At 43.9% G+C, this 9,237-nt stretch overlaps 1 protein-coding gene across 1 annotated transcript; it reads left to right on the top strand.

The window, feature by feature from the left end:
- Positions 1–2,194: 2,194 nt before the first annotated feature.
- Positions 2,195–7,071, top strand: MED28 (mediator complex subunit 28). Its single transcript, XM_082391874.1, has 4 exons — positions 2,195–2,377; positions 4,188–4,254; positions 5,271–5,383; positions 6,662–7,071. Exons 1-4 carry the CDS (start codon positions 2,219–2,221, stop codon positions 6,857–6,859), a joined length of 537 nt encoding a protein of 178 aa, XP_082248000.1. The 5' UTR covers positions 2,195–2,218; the 3' UTR covers positions 6,860–7,071.
- The last annotated feature ends 2,166 nt before the right edge of the window (positions 7,072–9,237 follow it).

Raw genomic sequence — 9,237 nt, 5'->3', positions numbered from 1 at the left:
CACTGCTGGTGCATCTGGCTACCAGGTATTCACAAAACCTTGGTGGATCCTTAGAATGATGTTCCAGAGACTGGTGGTATAATCTGCATCTAAATCACTAAGGACAAGGCAGGGCTTGAGAGAGCCATGGCTTCAGAGAGCAGCAAATCCAAAACAGCAGTGGTTTAGAATACAGTAGTGTTAAAAGATAGCTGAAGTAAGAAATCCAGAATTCAGGCAGCCCTATGGCCATTGGAAACCCAGGAGTAAAATGTAAAATGGTTCTACTCTATTTTTCATTGTATACAATAGTTACATTTTTAATTAAAATATTATTTATGTTAACATAATCAGCTTATTTTTACATGAATATATATTTTTAAATTGTTTTAATATTTATTATTTTTAATTAATAGGTAAATATTGCCCAACATACCCCACATAAACAAAAACATTTGGAGTCCTCAATAATTTTTTAGGAGTGTAAAGGAGTCCAAAAAAGTTTGAGAACTGCTGGAGTACACTAGTTCCCTCACAGCATTCTATTTTTGTTCAATTAAATATTTATTATGTCTATTTTATGCCAGGCACAGTTCTGGGTGTTGGGAATACAGGTGAACAAGACACGCAGGCCCTGATCACATAGATCTTGTTTTCCAGTTCGCGTGTTGTGTGCGTGTGTGCATGTGTGCAAGGCAACTTAGTCAATGAAAAAGAAAAATGAACAAGATAATTTCAGGTTAAGTGTTCAAGTGCTGTAAAGAAAATTAAACAGGGTGAAATGGCTGGGAGTGGGGGTCCAATTAGACTGACGCTGGGAAGGTGACTTTTGATCTGAGGCCTGATTGGCAATGGGAAGCCTCTGTTTTTTCTCTACTTCTTCCTGCCTCACTCACTCTGACCCCGCTGGCCTCTCTGTAGCTCCTTAAATATGCCAGGCAGTTTCCTTCTTCAAGGGCCCCCCATCTAGAAAACTTTCCTAATTAAACTTTAGTCACTTCAGTGCAGATCTCCTCAGAGAGGCCTTCTCCAACCACCCATCTAAAATCCATCACTTGGGACTTCCCTGGTGGCGCAGTGGTTAAGAATCCGCCTGCCAATGCAGGGGATACGGGTTTGATCCCTGGTCCGGAAAGATCCCACATGCCACGGAGCAACTAAGCCTGTCCGTGCGCCACAACTACTGAGCTTGCGCACCCTAGAGCCCCGTGCTCCGCAATAAGAGAAGCCACTGCAATGAGAAGCCCCTGCACCACAACGAAGAGTGGCCTCCACTGACCACAACTACAGAACGCCCGCATGCAGCAATGAAGACCCAATGCAGCCAAAAAAAACTAAATAAAATCCATCATTAGTCATCCCCTTACTGAGCTTTATTGTCCTTCTTGGCACTTATCTCTACATGATTTCACTCTATATATGTACATGTTTATCGGTCTCTCTCTCCCACAAAACAATGGTAAACTCTCCAAGGGCAGAAACTTGGGGTGATTGCTGTAACCCTCAGATCAGTAAATAGAGCCTGGGACATGGAAGGCTCAACAGATATGATGGATAACTGTAAAGTTAATTATAGTGAAAAAATATTTAGCTTCTGAAAAGTTGAATAAGCAAATGTTTAAAAAAAAGATTAGCATAGTGACTTTCTTTGATGTAACCATAAATATCTAAAGCAAATAGCTCCCAGCACATAAAACAGGGAGCCTCAACAATGTTAAGTCGTTTTTGTTACCTGTATCTCCCAAGGGAAAATTTAGGGGACATTTTTCCTCTTTATTCCCGCTACAGTGACTGGATTAGTAATTGGCACACAGTGCGCTCTCAATAAATATTTGTGGGATGAATGAGCACCCCACTTCTACCAACGGGTAAACTGAGCCCAGAGAAAGCGCCTGGGCCAAAGTCATTGCAAGAGTTGAGAGCAAAGGCCGGAATAGTACAGGAATATCCTGACTCCGCCAGAGGGCTCGCTCCACCGTAGTTACTGATTCCCCTCTCCACACAACTGTGTTAAACCCTATCACAGCCTTCAATTCTCAAGTTAAAAAAGCAAAAGTAAAAGACAGGTTGCCTGCGTGACCGGAAAGAAGAGGGCACGAAGCACCAAACAAGAGGTTTCCCGGGCGTCCAACAGACGCCAACGGGCACTCAACACCGTCACGTGACCAGGCATAGCACGTGACCCGCGGGCCCCAGCTCCTGCGCAGGCGCAGTGAGTCTCTTAGCCGCCATTTTAGAAATGGCGGCTCCGTTGGGAGGCATGTTCTCCGGGCAGCCACCCGGACCCCCGCCACCCCCGCCGGGGCTCTTGGCCCAGGCTTCCCTTCTTCAGGCCACACCAGGCGTTCCGAGAACTTCTAACAGTACCTTGGTGGACGAGTTGGAGTCATCGTTCGAGGTAAGATAAGACGTGGGCGTCTGTGTTCCCAGCCTCCCTTCTTTTCTGAAGCGTATGCTGCGCGTGCGCAGCTTCTCTGTTTCGGCGATACCTGCACCGAAGTCGCTTGCATTAGTCTCCACATTGAATGGTGGCCGGAATTCTCCTCTGGTCGGCTGGCGGAGATGCGTAAACTTGACATTTCTGGAGCCACGTGGACTTGAAGTTTGTCTACCCCCAACCCTGGGACCATTCTAGGTTTTCAGTGGTTTGTTCCCTTCCCACCCGATCCTTGGTTCCATCCCTGAGTATCCTTTCCCGCGTCCCTGCGTGTTTAGTATGTGCTCATCCTCTCCGGACCGCAGCGTCCACCCCTATGTCCTGTATCCTTTCCGTTGGTCTCCACCCTTAAACGGTCCTAAAGTAGTGGGACTTTTGGAGCTGAATGGAGTTATTTAAGAGTTACTGTGGGGAGGTTGGTACTAAGGACCGAGGAAGGAGGAGGAAGGCTGGGGAGTGAGGAGAGAGGCAGAGGTGACCCAAACTCTGAGTTCTGCTCAAACATTAACCCTGTACCAAAGAAGATGGGGAGTGGTAGCAGACAAAGGAGAGGTAAAAAATAAGTGCTTAGAAATAAGATGGCTTCCTGTGGTCTCTGAAGTGGAAGATGAGCCATTAACGTGTGGAAATAAAGTAACTTGTAACTGGAATTACCTTTTCTACATTTTAAATCCTAGTCGTGTGACTTTTATACTGTATATAATAGCAGAGTAGTTGATAAACATAGTTTGTAAATGAACGTGTCATTGGGGCTGCGTGGACAAAATGCTTTTGCTGATGGGGTGTACATTCAAAAGTTTGGAGACAACAGATTTAAAGAACAGAGAAATCTCTTCCGTCTGGGAGGAGGATGAGACGCCTTTGGGGTGGGGCTAAACCGTAAAGGAAAGGGACAGGTTAAGTTTTAGAGCAGCATCTAGCATTGAGAGGTGAGGTGGCTCCCATCGTGAGCTCTTGCTGAAACACTGGCCCTGTAGAAAGAAGTCCGCAGCTGACCACCAGCACCCTAATGCTTAAAACCCTTTAGTGGCTACCTGTGGCCGTTGGGATAGCCCAAGAGGTGCTGTGGTCTTCCTAACTCTGCATGTTCAAGTTTCTGCTCCAGACCCATCTCTTCTTACTCTGGCCACAGGAGACCTTCTGCTTGTGTTCTTCGTTTTCTCTTTGGGCTTCCAGGTCCCTCCCCCAGCTCACACATCACTTCCGCATCGACCCTGCCCTGCTTCTCTTTGTAGCACACTACATCAGGCTCTGTGAAGTCAGAGAACACCTGTTTTGCCCTCCCTCCTCTCATTGTATCTGTAGTGCTAATCCAGTGGTAGCAGATAGCAAGTGCTTGATGAATATTTGTCAAACAGTGAAGGAGCCTGTTATGTGTCAGGACCTGTCCTGAGTGCTAAGAATACACAGAAAACAGTTCCTGCCTTCAAGGAGCTCATGACTGTGCAGTGGAAAAAACAGATAAATGGCAGGCAGCTGCTGTGCTGTGGGATCAGTGCTCTGATAGGAGAAACCCGGGATACTCTGAGAACACATCTGGGCATGGCTGTCAAGGAGGGCTTCCCAGAAAACATGAAACCCAGGCGGGCATTGGGAATTAGCCAAGTGAAAAGGGTGGGGAGAGGTGCTACCTGGATCACCCGCCTAGTCTTCTCACAAGACTCGGCTCAGCCTTCGTTTTCCATCAAGAGAAGTTATTTCTTACTCTAAAGTAAGATTCTTGATGTGTGAATGACATTTTTTTCTTTTGTGATATGTTTTGATCACACAGGCTTGTTTTGCTTCTCTGGTGAGTCAGGATTATGTCAATGGTACAGATCAGGAAGAAATTCGAACTGGTAAGAATTCCCTCATTGCTGATTTTACACTTGATGTGTTTCAGTCCCGCTTGTATCCTAAGAGAACTTTTCCAGGGAATAAGATTTGTGCAGTCTCTATATACTGCTGGTTCTTTGTTCAGTTAATTGACATCTTATGTCACTCATAATGAGCCACTTGTAATGAATGAGCTTTTCGTATTGGTACCAAGACAAAGAAGACCAATAGTGTGTACTGCTTTTTAAAGAACTAAGTTGGCCTTCCCTGGTGGTGCAGTGGTTAAGAATCTGCCTGCCAATGCAGGGGACACGGGTTCGAGCCCTGGTCCAGGAAGATCCCACATGCCACGGAGCAGCTAAGCCCGTGTACCACAACTACTGAGCCTGTGCTCTAGAGCCCGCGTGCCACAACTACTGAGCCTGCCCTCTAGAGCCCGCGTGCCACAACTACTGAGCCCGTGCACCTAGAGCCTGTGCTCCACAACAAGAGAAGACACTGCAATGAGAAGCCTGTGCACCGCAACGAACAGTAGCCCCCACTCGCCGCAACTAGAGAAAGCCTGCGCGCAGCAACAAAGACCCAACACAGCCAAAGATAAATAAAATAAATAAATTTTAAAAAATTCCTCTATGTCTTTTAAAAAAAATAAAGAACTAAGTTTTTTGCTTCCCCTTCCTCGCCCAAGTTCTGTCCCCAGAGAGGTACTTCTGATTTCTTTGTACTGTGTTTTAATGTTTCATTTTAACTGGAAATCATGATGTTAATTGCTGGATCTCTGGATTGTCTTTCTTCAGAAGAACTTTTGCGTTGTAGTTAGGTTTCTTATTCACCTGGTAAAAGCACAGATTATCTGCTAGTTAATGTTGCTTAACACATAGGGGGTTGGGGTCAATAATATTGCTGTGGGCAGGATTAAGATCCCCGATTACATCTACAAGAAGGTGCTGTTTTGATATTCCAACTGTTGATTTATGAGAGAGATATATGTGTCTAGTGTTTTTCTTAATTTAATATTTTGGTCTTTTTTTTTTTTAAGGTGTTGATCAGTGTATCCAGAAATTTCTAGATATTGCGAGACAGACAGAATGTTTTTTCCTACAAAAAAGATTGCAGTTGTCTGTGCAGAAACCAGAGCAAGTTATCAAAGAGGTACAAGCTCATTTCTCTCCCTAAGTTTAAGGAAGAGCAAATGTTGTCAAAATTCCATTTATGCTTTAAATGAGGTGCTCCATTTGCCCATTAGTTATAGTGGGGCTTCATAGCTTGAGTGTAAAATGTTGGTTGTCGTTCATGACAACCTGGACCTGGGGGTCAGGGGTGGAAAGCGGTGCTTCAAACACAGCAGCTCTCAGCTTTTACTCGTTTCATACACTGGCTTTCATGGAAGATTTTTCTTTTAAAAGAAAAAGGTTCTGCTTGAAAGGTTGAAAAACCATTAATGTAGATGATAAGCTCATTTTGAACAGGAACTGATCTGTGTGTCCCTGGTGCCTTACACACAGGAAGGGCTCTAGGCAATTTTGTTCAAGGAACCGAAAAGTAAATGTTCTGTCCCAGGCTCCTTGAAACTCAGGATTTCATTTATCTCAGTTGTTTGAAACCAGGGTATTTGGAAGTGTGTTGAGGTTGTCATTAATGGCATTTAGTGGATAGGGCCAGGGCCTGCCCCCTGCAGTGTGGAAGAGGGAAGAATCTTCCTGCCCAAAACACAGTGATGCCCCCAGTGGGAAATACTAGATTGGGATGATTATTTTCTTAGCAGTTTTTGAAATAACTCCTCCCACAAGCTGAGCAATAAGTCAAAATGTTCGTTTTATTCTTTGATACCAGCTGTTGAGAACGTGAATGGTAAGAAGCTGATATTCTTAAAATTCACCATATCAGATCATTTCCTGATTTGAATACCTGAGTGAAAGTCTAGGTGTGTTCAAGGCCAGGTCTTAATACAGGATTTTAATACTGTTACTCATTAAAAAGCTCTTGAAAATGAGATTTTAACGCTTCATAATCTGAAATGATAGAACAGTGGCTGTGGATTCTTTTAAAACAGTTAACATGTGTTTCAGATTCTCAGTGTTTTAGATTCTTCTCACAGTAGCCTTTGGACAGAGAGATATACTGAGTGCCTGGAGACCAGGATGGGAAAGAGACTGACTTCTTTTTGCCTGTCCTTTGGTACTTTGGAATTTTCTAATGTGTGTATTACTTACTAAAAGAACATGAATTAAAAATAAAAACTGTTAAGCAGGTATCTTTCATGAGAAGAGTGGCTTTGGGTTATTCAAATTATGCAGCCAAGCAGAGTAATCAGCCTAGTATGGTTCAGTTGGTTCTCTGTTTTGAATTTACTTCTTAGTGCTCTTAACTAATCAGGAACTGTGTTTGTGTTTTGTGAGTTTACTCTGGCTTCATTGCTTTTGTTTGTAGGATGTCTCGGAACTGAGGAACGAATTACAGCGAAAGGATGCTCTGGTCCAGAAGCACTTAACAAAACTGAGACATTGGCAGCAGGTGCTGGAGGACATCAACATGCAGCACAAAAAGCCAGCCGACATCCCTCAGGGTTCCCTGGCCTACCTCGAGCAGGCGTCTGCAAATATCCCTGCACCGATGAAGCAGACCTGAGGAAAAGCCACCTGAACGTGAGCTGGTGGCTGAGTCAGCCCAGACACAGTTCTGTCAAACATCACTTCTTGTAGACATGACATTTTGGGAGAACTCTTTGCCAGAGAGTGAGATGATTTTAGTTTTGTGCTCTCATCTAAAAATTTCCCCCTATTTTTATAAGCGTTATTTCTGGAGTACTTTATAAAATGCTTATTGCTTTGGTAAACCAAGTATATTGTCTTTAGCAAAATTTAAGACTGTTAATATGGTGCCGTTTACAGATTCCTTTTTATGTTTTTGTTTTTTGCTGCTTGTTTTTATTATTTTTATTTTTGTATGAGTGTTTATCTCTGTTTCCAGTTTTAGATTATTTTGTATGATCTGAGGGGAAAAGCTTGTATGATCTGATCTGCATATCAAAGGATGAGGATTTTGGTTGTAGGCCTTTTATGATAATTTACCCATCAGTGGCAGTATATAAAAATATTAAATTTGCTGTTTTTCGAGACTGAACTACCTAAAGAAGAGGAGTCTAATGCAACGATGTAACACTTCCAGAACCTCAGAATGAGGATATTTTGTAAATAGGTTGGAAGAGGATTATAATATCGTAGGTTAGTGTAGTAACTGTTACTGCAGTAACATAGTGCTATAGGAATCCAGCAGTATCCTTAAGTTAATGTTGACTTTTATTTGGGGTAAGTTTATATTTTGTGTAGTGTTCATTTACTTTTGGGGGAGGGTAGGAGCAGTGATATGCTAGTGATATTCATTTCTGCAATAATCAGTTTAAGTAACAGAACGGACCCTGCTCTCAGTAGGGGCATAGGTGAAGTGTGAGGGTTAAAGATTGCTGTGATTATCTCTGAGTTTTGAGTTTTGTTTGTTTGTTCTGCTATTTGGAGCAGATTTTTCCATTAATGAATTTCTTGCTAATGGGTGGTGTTGATTCCAAGGGACTGGGGCCTCGAGGTGGGAGGTTGGCTGCAGGGTGCATGGGAGACTCAGTGTTTGGGAAGATACTTTACCCTCTGTCGGTCACACAGGCCACCTCAGCTTCTCTGTTGAACCGCTGTTGAGAAGTACAAACCGGCATCGTGCCTGGTCTGCTGTTGAGTAATACAGACCGGCATTGTGCCTGGTCTCCTTGGAGGAGGCTTTCCTCTCTCTGTTGTTCACATTCCCTCATTAGATTACAGCCCTTCTCCCTCACCCAGTGCTGCACTGTCTCTTGAGCAGGCAGCAGTTCTGTGACTCGGTGTCTTGGCTCGCTTTCCCTCCAGTCTTGAAGGCCCCGCCCCACCTACCTTGACATCCACTCAAGTTCCCGTCTGGCCTGGATGGCACCTGGTCTCTGCAGCCTCCAAAGGCCCTCTCCGTCGTATCCACAGGACACAGGACTTCTTGTCTCTTCTGCCAGCCTTGCTTGGTTCTCCCTCTGCAGTTAGTGATCTGTCTCTTTGTTCCTCATGAGAAGTACGCATTATTCTCCTCTGAATATACAGGGACCACTTATTATCTTTTATACATAATAACTTAGTACTTATTTTTGTTTGTGTGCGTTTGTGTATGGTACACAGCCGGAGGCCAATGAATTTCCTCATTCGGAGTATATAGTTAAACAAAGCTTTTAAAAGTTGTTTTCAATCACATTATCTGATTTCAAGGTTGTTAACCTGGTCATCTCGTGCCAGTTAGAAGCTCTTGACTGGCAGCTGTAGATTTCTTGATTAAAAACCTAACTAAATTGATTACACTTTAGGCATTCTTTCAGTAATGAAGAGGTGCTTAGTGAAAAGTTCAGGAACTATTCTATTTGGTGCTTAGTAAAAATATTTTGAATTAATGTGTGTACCAGTTACTGTCATTTCTTTACTAAATTCAAAAGTTTTCTGGCACATAAACATTTCACTTTTTTCTGTTTGTAAATATCTTTTTCCTTTTTAGTGACATCTTTCTGGTTGACAAACAGAAAATCCTTTGGGATGTCCTCTCCTTCAAGGAGAAAGTAATGAGCCATCAGCTGGACTTTCCCTCACCTTCCCTCTGGGGATGACAGACCAACCCACATCTTCAGGGCATCTTTATTCCCTTCGTGGTCCATCTGCTGAAGCGCTTACCCTGTATAAGATGAACCTTTCCACAAATGATCTGGGTCCAGGCCAGTTGCCTTCTCTAGGGTTTAACCCCTTGGGGACTCTCTGCCCCCTGCAGCTCACGGAATTCTTGGTCTTCCCTGCTGCGATGCGATGCCTGAGCGCTGCCCCATTTCCCGGCCCCTCGTTCAGTCTCCAGCTCCTCCACGCTCCCCGCCCCCAGGCTGTGACGTGTGGCTCCACAGCTCCAGCTGTGCTTTTGATGGCTCCCAGCTGCTTCACTGTGACACTTCATCATCT

This window comes from Balaenoptera borealis (assembly GCF_965194805.1).
Source record: "Balaenoptera borealis genome assembly, chromosome: 4".
NCBI lineage: Eukaryota > Metazoa > Chordata > Mammalia > Artiodactyla > Balaenopteridae > Balaenoptera > Balaenoptera borealis.
The sequence above is the reverse complement of the archived record's forward strand: the minus strand, read 5'-3'. Positions and strand labels throughout refer to the sequence as shown.